This window comes from Mytilus trossulus, chromosome 8 (assembly GCF_036588685.1).
Source record: "Mytilus trossulus isolate FHL-02 chromosome 8, PNRI_Mtr1.1.1.hap1, whole genome shotgun sequence".
NCBI classification, from domain to species: domain Eukaryota; kingdom Metazoa; phylum Mollusca; class Bivalvia; order Mytilida; family Mytilidae; genus Mytilus; species Mytilus trossulus.
Genome location: NC_086380.1, coordinates 36038097 through 36053939, shown reverse-complemented (window position 1 = coordinate 36053939; position 15843 = coordinate 36038097). Strand labels below are relative to the sequence as shown.

General features: G+C 31.9%; 1 protein-coding gene across 1 annotated transcript; it reads right to left on the bottom strand.

The window, feature by feature from the left end:
• Positions 1-5495: 5495 nt before the first annotated feature.
• LOC134681874 (metalloproteinase inhibitor 3-like) lies at positions 5496-14533 on the bottom strand. Its single transcript, XM_063541519.1, has 5 exons — positions 14416-14533; positions 11020-11129; positions 8709-8811; positions 6506-6654; positions 5496-5693 (listed from the first exon to the last, which is right to left on the bottom strand). Exons 1-5 carry the CDS (start codon positions 14531-14533, stop codon positions 5559-5561), a joined length of 615 nt encoding a protein of 204 aa, XP_063397589.1. The 3' UTR covers positions 5496-5558.
• Positions 14534-15843: the final 1310 nt, after the last annotated feature.

Here is a 15843-nt window from a genome sequence, read left to right as displayed (position 1 = left end):
TTACAGTTCCTGAAAAAGTTCATTCTGTCGCTCCACTAATCATACACAGAGCTCTATAGTCTGATTGATTTTTCTCTCTCGGGTGTCTTCATAAGCTTCCAATGACTTCAAAGTTTTTTAAGTTCTGTATAGCGCGTTCGACATATATCCGACACTCTGATATAGAATTTTTTTTTTTTTAATTTTCTTCTTTCTACTTGTGGTTAAGCTTTCAAGTTGGTGGCGTCTGTAGGGGTAAACATTTTCGAAGAACACATATGACAGACAGTAGCTAACGACCACCACTGAACTACAGGCCCCTGACTTAGGACAGGTTAATGAAAAGTATTGCGGGCTTTATAATTTTTGTTATATGTCCTGCCTTTTTATCGCCTTATTCTATTCGGACTTTTTATTAGTTTTTTTCAGCCTTGTTTAACATGAATTGTCATCCTGCCTATTTTGTGTGAAGTTGATCATTCTGCCATTTTTAAAATTTCGAAACGCCTGTCCTGCCTCTTTTTCAAAATTGAATCCTTGCCCCCTCCCCCTCCCTGAAAAAAGGTACCGCCGTAGAGTAGTTATAGGTATGCATCCACCAGATTTGATATAAAAACGCCATAAATATTTTTAAAGAACCCCCAGCGTTGTTATCTTAAATAGAAAAAAAGACCCATCGATCATCGGTGTTAATTTTACTATAGTCATTTCTTAATGAAACGGTTGGCGAATTTCCACCAAACGTTTCCGGAATTTATAAAATACAAAATATATGCATATGTGGTGTTAAGATGTACATGCAAAGTCATTATGCTATCATGCATTTGAAACGCTGCAGGGATGTTCAACCGGTGAGTAGTGGGGCATGTGTTACACAAATCTCTTACCGTTCTGAACATGCATGAAATATTTACCACTGGATGTACAGCAACCAACAATCAATAAATCACAAACCCCTTATACAGAAAATACAAATTGAGCTGTAACTGTTCAAATTAAGACAAAGTTGTAAGGAAATAAAGGGAAAAAATACATGTATTCGAAGCTACATGATCGAGAGTAAATGTCCTTAAACTATAATGCAACATGTTTCAAGTTGAAATTGTAAAACAAAATCCTGTTTAAGGTGTTTTAAAATAGACCCCGTTAAATAAAAAAATAGATGGTAAACAAGTGGATCGGAACATGAAATTACCGTAAGAAACTTATTCAGGACTAGGTATAAACTAGATTACAATACCAGATTGTTTGAAAGACCTGTTAAGGGCTCGCCGAAGAATTTACATTCGTATGTACCCCATGACTCCGTTGCCCCGCATATCTAGGTCTACTGCATTCACATGAACGCCCCCCCCCCCCCACCCCCCCCCCACCCCCCACCCCCCTTTTCTCTAATTGTTTGCATTGCTATCTATTTCTCATATTTTTTTTGGTAAAAATGTTATTGAATATTCGTTTCATATGGAATTTCCTCCAAAAGGATCAATGCAGGTTTTTGAATTATATTTAATGTATACACAGGTAATCTCTTTTGTGTTTTGACACATCCCCACATTTAAAATGTAATTTGTCAACATCAGCGTCGTGAATATACCTTTTCGTAACATGTCTATTTGTAAACAAATGACGAAGTATAATCTAAAACCCGAGGGCTACATGTATGTCTTATGTTTTCAATAAAAATTTCACTTTTGTTTGAAGATCCTGCATGGTTAAAGAAGTTGCAGGAGTAATACGGATACTGTTTATTTAGAATTTGCTGTAGTAAAATTTTGACAATATTCTAAATTCCAATCACTAACCTTTGAAATGCTGTAACTTTCTTATGAATGCATAGAAAATAATAAAAGAGGTATAAATAGATAGATAACAGATTAATCTTTTAAATGAATGCAATATTTTTATTATGCACGCAATCATTATGTAATCAATATTTATGTAATTATTGGCAAAATCTTAACCAACACATCATTGGCTTCAAAAGGGTGTCTCAGATTGTCTCTATGGTATTCCATTCTCTCATAAATCTCTAATTAGTGTAAACATCCTAACCATATAAAAGAAGATAATGTTTAATTAGGTGTAAAATTTGTTTTATACATTCTATCTGAAATCTAAGACAACCTTTTGTAGATAATGGCCATATGAACAACACAACATATAATAAAATCAGCCCTCTTGGGATACCTATGCCAAATTTTATTTCATTTGAAAGCGGAAATTTGGTAAAAAATAGTTTAGACACAGTTAACACTATAATTAGTTACATAATACTAACATTGCATTAATTTGGAAGAGTAATCTGTTAGCTATCCAAAACTACCACTTTTATACATTGTCAAGCATTATTAAGAAAGTTACAGCATTTTAAAACTTGGGAGTTGTACTTATAAAATCTACCTTTAGTTAATGATTAAATCCTATTGCTCGTCAGGTTTTGATTTGCAACCATTTTTTGGTTTTATTAACTTTACAATATTGTAAAGTCCTTGGCATCCTTGGTTTTCAAATATTCAGCTTTGAGCGTTCTTGGTGAAGGTAAACCAACAGCTTCGGTAAAATATGAAGTGCTGTTTTTTTCCTTTAAAGTCATAAAAAAACTCAAATTAAAAAAAAGTCTGCATATGTTTTTTATAACTAAATGGATAGTTTTCTTATACAACTTATGTACAAATACTATTTGCTGAGGAAAATTCTTTAATTTGTCCACATTTAGAAGAAGTTTACTAATTTTTAATTGCTATTTCTAGGAAGCAATTTGGCGACATATTTTCCGTATGTATAGTCCCATGAGCGCAACCCTCCTCGTAAAAATCCGGTGATCGCAATACGCATAGATCTGTCATTAAAATAAACAATTATCTGATTGTAGATAGATATAGGAAGATGTGGTGTGAGTGCATATGAGAATACTCTCCATCCAAGTAACAATTTAAAAAGTAAACCATTATAGGTTAAAGTACGGCCTTCAACACGGAGCCTTGGCTCACACCGAACAACAAGCTATAAAGGGCCCCACAATTACTAGTGTAAAACCATTCAAACGGGAAAACCAACGGTCTAATTTATATGAACAAAACGAGAAAACATGTTAAACACGTGCTCAATACCCATGCTTTTCGGTATTTAAGGTGACAATTGGTAAACTTCGGCTTCAAAACACGGCATTTAATAAGCAGCCATATTTGTTAAATCGTAACAGACAGAGAGAAAAAAAGACGATTAAACGATATATTTGCATACAAAATGAGAAATTCGTGCACAGAGGACTAAGTTTATGATATATACATGCATTGGTTCAAAAAATGGATAAACACTATTTTTCACCACTCGCAGCTCGTTTCATATGACATTAACGTGTGACTAAGAATTTGAATTTTCAATTATAGTTGTGATCTCAAGCAGCACTGAAGAGACATAAATTGTCAAAACCTTCATGAATACCATTACACAAATTTGTACTTGCGGCGTAATTACATCTTTGATACCATTTTTGGTATTAGATGGATGAACGAGTAATACCCGAGAGAATTATTACAAAAGAAGCCATATTTGATTTTGCTTTGGCATTAAAAAAAGGATTTTATTTTATTTCATAATAACTTTGAAAATTATTTGAAATTCTCAAAAAAATAATCTTCCTCATATAAAGATTGCTTAATCGGTTGTTAAGTAATAGGAAGACCAAAATAGGTGGCATCTATAAATCACTGTATGTCCTTCAATAATTAGATGTACAGAACAAATACCGCATATTAAGTTATAAGGCCTCGAATTAACAACATGTAAGACCATTCAAATGGAAAAGACTTCGGCCTGGTTATGTTTAAAGGCAATTAACAGAAAGATATATTATAAACAAAAGCTAGCGAAAACTACTGAATTATAACTAACTGATTTTAAACACACACATGATGACTGTCGCGTTGTTAAACATGTTATCAAGCTTTCAACCGTCCCGGTTCACAAACCGGTAGTAGTGTAACAGTACAACAAATACAAAGCAGCTAAGGAGGCTAGCTTATATACTTTCAAGACCGATGCAAAGCCGAACAACACTTATAAACTAATTTTAATTTTAACAGCACTTACATACATACCCATCTGGCATGTCTGGCGATACCATGTGTATTATGAATAAGGCAAAAAGGAGTATACCGCTGTTCTAAGTCATGAATCGATTAAGAGAAAACAATACCGGCTTAAAAACAGGGCAAAGTACATCAATAAGTCACAAGTAAAGAGACACACATTTTATTTTGTTCTTATACATATGACTGTTGAGAGTAACAGGGTTTGTGAAGGACCCGTTATGCTGGTCACGTTTAATACACAAATACAATTTAGCTAAACTCTTAGCAAACACAGGGTTGCGTAAACCTATTATGTTTAACCTCATTATTATCATAGAATATACTTTGCAAGTACTGATATAAGGTAATAGCAAAACAGATGTCCCCATCATTTGCACCAAGTGATATATCACGACAACAAAACCAGCAGATGTGTGGCATAAAAAAGATCTCATAAAAAGAGCAAAACATAGAAATCAAGTGTCAACAATTAAATCATTCAACGATAAACTTAACAAATACTTTATAGAAAGTTATTAAATACACGACATGTCACATGTTATACAACTCAAAAGTAGAAAACAGAGACCGTAAACATTTTAAAAAAATCGGTTTATAATGCTCTTTAGATTTGAAGTTGTTTAGCCTTTCAATTGATTCGAGTGTCACTGCGTTACCAGCGTACTTAAGAGATAACTGTATTGTATTTGAAGCTTTAAGGACGTCCATCGGTAGTTTTACTGTCGCAAATTTAGTTTACTTTGCGACGCTTCATAACGTAAAAAAAAAATCATAAAAAGAAGATTTTTATGTGCAACATGTGAGTTTTTTGGCTTATTATTGTAGAAATTACATGTTAATACATTCAGCAATTCAAAATGTCGGCTTCCTTAGTTACAGACAAGGAGATAGAGAATTCTACGCTAACTGTCATCCAATCAGAACCATCGAAACAAAATAATTGCATTATAATTTATTATCATCCCGGCATATTTTGCAGGTTCAGCATATCCTTACAACCACTATAAATATGTGAATGGTGGATGTTTAGTCCCCGAGTTTATCATCAGCTCAGTAGGCACAACTTTTGTTTTCACATGAAAAATTACTGAAATGTTCATTGAAAGTAAATTAACAACATTGTTTTATATGTTGGATTATTTGAAACATCCAGATTTATCTTCTTACTCCGCATATATTACCTTTTGTGAACATTTTTTTAGAATTCTTGTTTTATTTGACCTTTTTTATTGTCTTCATACCAAAATAGGACACACAACTACTACCAAATTACAGGCACCTGACTGGGGACCAACACAAACAGAAAGTGGCGGGAGTAAACCAGTTTGTTGGCACGAATCCTTTCTTAAGTCGGGAACGAGGTGTAATTATACAACATAAGAACAAACTATATAAATTGGGTACTAAAAGGCTTAAAACTCAATTTAATAATTTCAAGTGCTTTCAGTCAGCCATTGGGGTTCGCATGTTGATGACATGAGGTCGTTAACATGTTTCATTATTAATCCAGCGGCACTGCCGTCCTTCTCGTAGGCAAAGTGCATTTTTAGCAAGGCAGATAGTACCATTATTTGGATTGAAAGGATCATATTTGCAATCTCTTGACTCTGGACCAATTTTCTGAAAACAGAAAGTTTATAGTTAACTGTGGTTTTTGTACGATATGCTTCAGTTTAATATGATATTATCTAGTGTAGATACAATGGATATAGTTGTGATGCAAACAATAAATTCTGCGAGTTAATTACGTATATCATGCGTGTTTACAAAAAATGTTGAAATAAAGTTTGTTCCTAAATTATTATAACTTATGAAGAAACAACATGTACAGTATCATGTTTCAATGAAATGTGTTTTAAGATATGCAATAATGACCTGCGTATTTTCATTTTTGTACCTCATCATCATAATAACTACAGATTACTAAACACATATAATCCGTGTGTTGTTGGAAACCTTGTTTTATTCATGCATTTCTATATTGACCATGTATATTGTAACTGGACAAAGGTTTAATATGTTCAAATATGTAGCTATATTAATCAATGAGTTTTATTACATATGAAAAATGTAGGGCGTTGTTATCTATAATCTATTGATACTTACCTCCTATGTTAAAAGATATAATGAAATAAAATTTATTATTTATTAAATACTTCGGGTGCATATTTTGCTGTCAGCAAAATTGTACGATGCATTTTTTAGGGTAATTTAATACGATGAAAATGTTTTTGTATGCACTAGTAACGAAGGGTTATTGAGATTTAAAAACAGAATTGGTTGACACATACTTCAATTTTGTTCAAACCGACACATATTCATTACGTGTGTGCTATGATATTTAATTTAGCTAAATCCGGTCGCTATGATGTCCCTTGTAACCACTGATATTTTATAAGTTAAAGAAGGTAAGCTGGTTCTATGATACTTACGCATCTCCTTCTACATGTTCTACAGTTTCCATTATAAGAAAAAGAACCATTGCTAAACAGGTAAGCCATTTGAAACGGGGTCAAATTGCCAATTTGACTTATGAATTCACACAATCCTATCGTTTTCGTTCCATCGGCCTTTGTTCTTCCTAAAAGACAAAAATATAATTGTTTAAAATTGTTGATTTTCTAAATTTTGAAAATATTCAATTTTTATTTTTTATAGAAACGGATTACCCTTCATGTAATCCTCCTTTTTTAATAGCGTACAGTATGATAGATTTCTTCGTTTTCCTTACTTTTTTTTTAATTTGTTTTAAATGTTGAATAGGTACTTGGATTGTAATTTATTAAGACAGACGCGCGTTTCGTCTACATAAGACTCACTAGTGACACTCATATCAAAATAAGCTAAACAAGTAAAACGTTGAACTTATTATTCAAATTTGTACAGTGAAAACCTGAGTAAACCGATTCCTGATAAAAAAAAAACCAACGAATTTAAGTTTTAACCGAACAATTTCAAAGTCCCAAAAAATTTCACTATCAATCAATGTTAATCTAACCGGAAAAAACAGAACCCTGTCAACACCGAATTCCGAACGTGTTTTTAAGGCTAGTTAGTAAATATGTATTGAAATATAACCTGTCAAAAATCGATCAATAGCCATTAAAACAAAAAAGTATTTTTAATTATTTGCATGCTTTAACTAAACATGCTAAACAAACGCAATGATAACAGAGTATCCCCGATGGTATGTGAGGTTAAGATGGTATGGGTGTCTTCCTTCATCTTGGATTGTAAAAAATAAAAAACCAAAGGTCCAGATTTTCCATCAAGTTAGCAAAATTTGATGCAGGAATGCAGATATTTAATGTGAATTTTCATTTATAAGAACCTATTTATAAGAATTTAACTTATAAATATTAATATTTTTGCAAATATTAACTATTTTTGGTTGTTTTTAGTTTTTTTTAAATTGGCATTTTAAGGGGAGGTAATTTTAAAACAGTGCATTTTCTGAAGGATTCTACATGGAATTTTCCTATTTTGTATTTTAGCCGGAAAAAACGTACGGTGACCCTATCTTTTCTTTTGATATTCTCAAAGCAGTATCCCAAAGCTATCTTTTCCTGAAGTATTTAACAATTCTATCATTTTGTTTAGTTTCTAAAAAAATCACAAAATGGTGTTTTTTCCTGTATAATCCATACAAAATGTGTCATTTTGTCCCGTCCTGTAGCTTGAGAAAATGCACGGTGACCTATCATTTTCATTATATTTTTTGACATGTATCAATAGATACTACGTTTTGGCAAAGTATGAACAAATTCTATCATTTTTATTTTAGACTCCCATACCACCTTAAATGAATTGATGAGTTGTTATAACAAACCTATTAACATGTTTGAGTCTATTCGCCGAAAATGACAAGAATGAACTTTCCCTAAGATCGATTAAATGCACGGTTCTCAAATTTTCACGGTCATAAATTCGTTAATGCCATTCAGCAGCTAAACTGTTTAATTAAATGATAGTTTTAAAGAGTCGCACTGCATTTAGAAATTGTGCAACATAAGATCAATGACTTTTGAATTATGTTTACGGGATTCCGGATTCCTTTTAGAGGCCCTATATATAATTCTTCAGTTTGCTTTTTATCAACGATAAAGTCTGAGAATAAACTGGAATCTTGCTGTTGTTTTGCCCTTGTCGTTTGACAGAGTATCAATCAGTTGGTGACCAGTTTAGTCCAAGAACTCGTATTTGGACAAATATTTGAAAATAACGATCTCGAATCAAAAAGCAAACTCGCTCAACGTCGGACATCATTGAACGATTAATATATTTACACAACGAGGTTCGTGATTGGTGCAGTGGCGTTTGATTTATATGGAAAAGGTACACTACGTCTATCTTCATCTACCTTTATTTTTACTTCGCATCAAATCATCATGAACACAAATTGTCCTCTGTTGTGTCACCTAAGGTCCCTTGTCATTAAGTGACAAAATTATTTTAATGTCGACCTCCGTTTACCTCTTCAATCTAAACAACTGTGAAAACCGAACAAAACGCAAGTCCCGTTCGGTTTGAACAGGTTTCACTGTATATTGTAGTTTTACCAATTTTAAAAGTAGTTCATTTGCTAATTTATACATGTTATATATAAGTTAGTTCCGCATCTTACGGTGAATTTACCCATTAAGATATAACCATTTCCGACCACTAATCGAACTCCACAGAGAGCACCATTCCCTGCTGTTTCTATGACAACATCTTGTCCAACTTCTTCTGTCACTCCCTGTGTTTTAAATGAGTCGCATTATATAATTATTATTAAATCAGATATAATAAGATATTTTGACTTTAAAAGGCCAGACTATTAAACAAAAACAACAATTCCCTCCCATCTTAAGCACATTGGTTCATACTGCACTATATGACATGCGTAATGTTCAGCATTTAGTTAATATCAATTATAAACTGTACTTTTGTGGTAAGAATTGCATTTCATTGTGTTGTTTGTGATACCCCAATAGCTGTATGCATCAATTGATATATGTTTTAATCGTTCAATTGAAATTGGAAAATCATTCCTGTTTCGTTTGACTCTATCATTAGTTATGGCACCCTCAACGGAGTTGGGGTGACGTATTGTTATTCTACGTTTCTTTTTTTCCTTATTATTCTTATTAATCTCCTCCACACCTTTTGTCCACGCTAGTTCTCGGAATCTAAATGGGTCAATGATGATGGAGCTCTACTATAATAAGGACCCCCATGTGAAGTTGTGCATCTTGCTATGTCATTGTTCAAGATAGCCGCCGTTTCAATGGAAACGGTAAAAATGTTAAAAAAAAATTAAAATTCCAAGTCCTTCATTGTAAGACCCAACTGGATGACACTGCATGGAAATGTTTCTTGGTATGCCCTGATATACCGACAATATTTAGAAATTCCAAAATGGCTGTCATTGTCATGGAAACAAGGCAAAAGTTTAACATTGCCCTATGGGAAAATACATTAAAGCTGTATTTTTCTAAAGGAATATAAGATAAAATATATTAAACCTTAGTGGATAATGTGGCATGCCCCAAAGGGGCACCCGTCTTTGGAATTTTTGAAATATTAACTGTTACCATGGAAACAGCAAACATTTAAAAAAAAGATCAAAATGCTCAAAACGAGATGAAATTTTACAACAATGTTGATAAACATGTCTAAAACCGTTGATTGACTTTTCAAAAAATGGCTGCCGCTCGCCTGGCAAAAGGGGACGAGTGTGCTATCCGTTATTGCTAGCAATTACAAATCTAGTTATTATTGCAACGCTATTAACGGTATAAATCATATTGAGGTTTATATGTAGAAGTTACCCGTCTCTAAAGATATCCATAAACAAATTAGAACCAGATACCCTGTAGAATAAGTTTTCCGTCGTCGTATATTCTTTCAAATTCACACTTTACGTTACACCTGACTTAAAACACACGCTCGATGGTCATAGCATGAAGATCTCTATTGCTTGTCTGTTCCCGGCTATATTTGGGCCCAACAGGTCGATTTTATGCACATTGTTTCTTTGCGTGATGTATACAAATTTTAAAAACTTGCTTTATAATATTCCAGGATAGAATGCTCTGTTTTTTCAAATTATTTAGTGTAATAAATTTAAAACACTTTAATCATGTTTATAGTGTTAGTGTTTGCTGATTCCACTGATTTTGGTCTATTTACTTCCGAATCGTTTTTGTGCAATCTGATCAACATAAAACATTTCTGGTGTACGAGTATATGATAGAGACTTCTCTTTTGAATGTCTGCAAAGCAATCATTCGTTGTCTTTACCGTCGTGAATTCTTAATTTGACCAGCTTGCGTCCGATACAACCAATGGTATATGCATGTACATGTAACACCAACAATTGTAAGGCAACATAAAGAAAAAGAAAAACTCTAACCTATATTGGGATAACTATATATTTTCGTCAAAATTTGTATCGAGTGATTCCTGTATTTGAGACCAATAAATATAAAATGACTTATCGAAGAATTCAAGTAGAGAAAATTATTCCACGAGTGACCGAACAACACATTAATTCATGAATGCGCATATTGCAAGAATTAATTATCAGTGTTGGTCGCGCACGAGTTGCATATTTTTTCGATATTTGACTTCTTTAATTAATTATTCTTTTTACAACATTGGCTAATGTATTTTTACAGAAATTAAATGTAAAACATGTAAGGAACTATATCTTTTTTCTACGCATTCACACTTTGTTGTGATCCACCGTAGACGACGTCTTGGCAACGCCTATTTTTGTATGATGCCAGAGAGTGAAATAACCATGTATATTTCACATGTGAAATTATCGGTTTTTATTTTACTTGGAAATCAATGTAATCATTGAACCAATGATATATATATATATTTTTAACTATGTTGTTTAAAATGTAATATTCAATCAGTTTGAATTTTTTTAAATGTATTTTATACTGATAGTTACCTTCATTTTGAAAATATCTTCAAACGTATATTTCCAAGTCGCTAAATTGTTTGCAGTATCATCTACTGGGCCTGATATAAACTCTTCGTTTTTTACCACGCCGTAAAATACTGAAAACGCATAAATTATTGTAAATAAAAAAAAATAACAAAAATACTGAACTCGAATGACACGACAGTTGTCAAATCTCAAGTTCTCTAATCAAATGACAAAAGATCAAAAGGTAAAACACATCAAACGAACTGTCATATGCAGTTCCGTCAATCTAGCCTATATTTGACGCTCACGACTTATTGCAACTGATGGTGTTCTAGTTTTAATCACTAGCATTATACCCTAAGTATGTACAGACAAAAAAAGTCCAACTAAATCTTACTTGAGGAAAATAAAAAAAAAAAACAATATTAAAATTAAAATGAAGATTTTCGAAATGGAAGATTACCCTGCAAAAAAGGCAGAAATATCAAGAGAAATTGATACAAAATTAAAACCTGACCACCTGTATTCAACATTTAGGAGATAACTGTATTGTATTTTAAGCTTGGCCTTCGTAAAACGTAGATTTTACTGTCACAAATTGAGTTTACCTAGCGACGCGAAGCGGAGATAGGTAAACGGATATTTGCGACAGTAAAATCAAGTTTTACGAAGGCCAAGCTTAAAATACAATACAGTTATCTCCATTCTAAAGCCACATATTAAAATAAATGTCATTTAATAAATATTTTGGCTTAACAATGGCATAAATGAAAAAGTCCGCGAAACTGTTGCATGGTCTTTAGCAATTAAACAACGTGACGTCATGTGTTTACTCTGAATTTCAAACATGAATACTAAACGTATTTTTACTTTTCGTACGCTTCAGAATGGTTTCAATATAGACTAAAAGAACATTTTGTGGCTCAAAATGTGAATATCTTGTTTATTTTATGAGAAATTACATATCCCCAAAAAAACAGAATTCAAAATGGTGGCTTTCTTAGTTACGGACTGGTAGAACGTGGAATCTAACCCCTCAAAACATTTATCAACGTCCAATGAAAATTATCGTTACAAACTAATTGCATTAGAATATGTATTTATTCTCGATTTTATTCGTCTTTAGAGTATAACAAACAAATCTAAAGTTGTTTTTTTTTAAATCTTTTTATCAAGTTTCAACCCATTTTTCATAATTAAGTACTGTAGTAGACCATTCATTAAATTTGTCGGCATGTCAAGATTAAGAGTCTAATTATTTATCAAAGGTACCAGGATTATGATTTAATACGCCAGACGCGCGTTTCGTTTTATAAAAATAAATAAGCATATATTCTTCCATTTGTGGTTTGAAGTTGCAATAAACAAAGTAGATTCTAAACAAATATAATTTACAGAAATAAACATTACCAAATATTTACATTATTTTTTTCATAATGGTCACAGCGCCAATGAATAATACAAATACCTATGACACTTTGATTTTGTACATTTCACGAGCAGAAGATAATACAATATATTCAAGTACGAATTCATCACTTCATCAAAGTATCATACATGTAATCTACATAAATTTTAAGAAAATTACAAAAAAGTCAAAAAAGACTAATTTTTGGCAGAAATTATTTTCCTTACAATGTTAATTTTAATAAGAAATGAAAAAAACAAAAAGCCGATTTAGAGTTTTCATCAAGTTCGATTTTATGAGACTTTTTTCTGTGTATATTTGGTATTTAATGCTATACATAAAGACAAAACCGTTTTCTGTTGCAATTAGTTTGAAGTTACAATACAACAATAATCATCCAAAGTTGAACAAATGGGTTGCTGCCTGCCCGCTGAGGCAGTTCAAATGATCAAGAATTCATATGCTTTCTGTTACTATCGAACTCAATACATAAGTGTTTGTTTGTATGTGCGAGATTTTCTTCGAGATGGCACTTCTTACAAGAAAAATATACTACAAACCGATCATGGCATTAATATCTGAAAACTATTTGCATTTAACGACGTCATCTGTTCGACCTAAAACGCACGACAAAAGATACCACAAATCCGCCATCGTTCCGTGTAAGTATTTGTCAAGTGGACTGCAATTTTTCATTTTAAAACGATTTTTTTAGAAAGCACCTGAAACATCCATTTATTTGTGTATACATGTTTTAATTGACATTTTTAATATTTTTAATATTTTAATCTTTTTCTTCTAATTTTCATTTTTCTAACATTTTAAACGGTCTCATTGTACAGGTTTCTTTGCTCTAATTAACCATTCCTTATTCAACCATCGTGTTGGTTTATCCAAATTAAGTATAATTTTTCATACAAAATATTCAAGATCAAGTATTCATACAATATCGCAATGCATGTTTCATGTTTTTAAAAAGGAGAAATTGATTAGTTGTCATATGCTTAAGATTGATTATTGACTTTGGTATGTTTTTCAATAACCTGGCATGTTCATAGTTGCATATTGTTGTAAGTATCCATATGTTTCTAGTATGTACACATATAATTATATTGAAAACTATGTGTGAACGACATACACAGACATAACTGGTAAACATGTAAAAACAAGAGGGTTACAGCAGTCTTAATTATGTTCTGATCTCTATTACTATAGAACAAAAAAATATTTCAACTCAGAATCATGAAAAGGCAAATAGACATAACACATTTATAACGAAGAAATGAATAACAAGAAAAAGATAAAAAAAATAACATAACATAACATAACACAACACAACATAACACAATGGCTGTGTGTTTATGTTCCGAGCCATCTGAAATGGATTTTACCGGGGGGAAAATACAAAACAGTAAACAGAATATTCAAATATATAAATTAAAAAGTACCATAAAAATTTATTAAGGTGATGGACAACAACAGTACCAAGATATTTTTTAATACCATCGTGTATTATTTGCGAAGTTGATCCGGAGTATTTATTAACAAGTCTTGATATCTTCTGATAACATTTTTTATAGAAGGTCGAGAGGTTCTTTGACATAATCCTGGTTCATCAACTTTCTGCTAAGACAGTGTTGAAGATCTACTAAGTCTAGTGAGTAGCAGCTGTAAACTCTTGAAAACCTAATTATTTTGGAAATGTATATTCCATATACAGGTGAAGATGGTGTGCTGTTGTTAAGGTGTGGTAAATTAATTATTTCAAAACTAAAATCGTCTTAATTGTAATTTTGATACTGAGATATCCATGTACTATCAAACTGGAGATTAAATTAAAAAAAGGCAGAAGAAGCCGTTGATGTTTTTTTTCTTTGAATCGAGTTCGGTTTTTTATTCATATCTTTTATAATGACAGGAACGTTTTCACGTTCTGTTTTTTATACATGCAGAACATGCAGAAGATCGACGACGGCCCATATGATGTACAAGTTTAGTCTAGAACTTACCATAATCAGATGAGCAGAATTGATTCTGCGGGTGTTGAGAACCAGGACACGAGCAACTGTGTATTCTATTTGTTAACCATACTAGACCAATTATAAGTTGTAGCACTTTGGTAAACATTCTCACTATTTTTTGTCTATTAATAGAATGTATAACATATATATGGAAAGCTGACTGTTATATCTTTTAATATTTGTTTTGCAAATGAAAAACAGGGGGGGGAGAGATTAAGTTATGTACACAGAAAGACCTGACATAAACTATTTTCTTTAAAAAAAAAAGTTAACATTATTGTTAATTTCAATTCGATGTTCAGCTATACTGTATGAGCATTCTCAAATAAATGACACAAATGTTTTACGAAAAAACCCTTTACAGACCTCGTAACACTTATATTGTAATCTAGCATAAGAATAATATCAAATCAACTAAAAATGTGGAAGATTTACACACTGTAGAACAAAAATTATATGGATTATTATCATACACTTTTATTTATGTGGAAATAAATCTAACGAACAATTTAAAGATAACAACCCTTTCACACTAAATAAATACTTCATAGAGTTTTGCATTACGTTATGTTGTTACATTGTATATTAAAAAATGGCCATCTATATACAAAAGCAATGCCGTTATGTGCTTCAGTTTTAAAATGCATTTATATCCATGATAGCTGTTAACTACCACACATAGTTGCTCGTTTGTTATTTGCTTTAAAACGTTTGTTCGTCAACGTTCATCTTACTGATTGAACTAATTCTTTATTTCACAATATTTCATTCTATTAGAAATTCTTTGTTTGGCTTCTATTTTAAAAGTCTCGAAACATATTGTATATGATACAAAAAAGTCATATAATTATATTGTTTTTAAATATTGACTTTACTTGCTCCAAATAAAACGACACTATTTATCGGGTAGCTGTATTGATAATTTTAGAAAATGATACGAAATGCAATAACGAAAACGTTGGATTACTGTTTAAATGTATAAATGCATTCGCGCGTAATTGTTGATATATTAACGCACAAGGACATGGAAACATGACGCGACTGCACTGATACATGACGTTAATAATTCTAGGAACTGGTTCTGTCCGAGATCTAAAGAGTGTGTATTAGTTATTTCAAAGAGAACATGTACAAATTGCCAATAAATATCATACACAGTCAGTCATTTAAAACAAGTTCTTACACATTTAATTCATGTCATTGCAATTTTGATTAAAACATATTGACGAAAACCAAAGGTGTAAAAAAGCATAACAGCAAACATTTAAAATTATGCCTACTAAAATGCTTTTCATGCAACTTGGACACTTTCATTATATGATATTGCGATATTTGTCTTTTTAAGTTGAGTAAATGTTTTGGTGGGTTTTTTTCGTATAAGGTTTGAGTTAAAACAATGATAAAATAATAATTACC

Coding starts and splice junctions, on each gene's coding strand:
- LOC134681874 (XM_063541519.1), bottom strand. CDS start 14,533: ATGTTTACCAAAGTGCTACAACTTATAATTGGTCTAGTATGGTTAACA. Junction 6,655..8,708: donor AAATGGTTATATCTTAATGG/GTAAATTCACCG, acceptor TTTGTCTTTTAG/GAAGAACAAAGGCCGATGGA. Junction 5,694..6,505: donor GAACATGTAGAAGGAGATGC/GTAAGTATCATA, acceptor TTCTGTTTTCAG/AAAATTGGTCCAGAGTCAAG.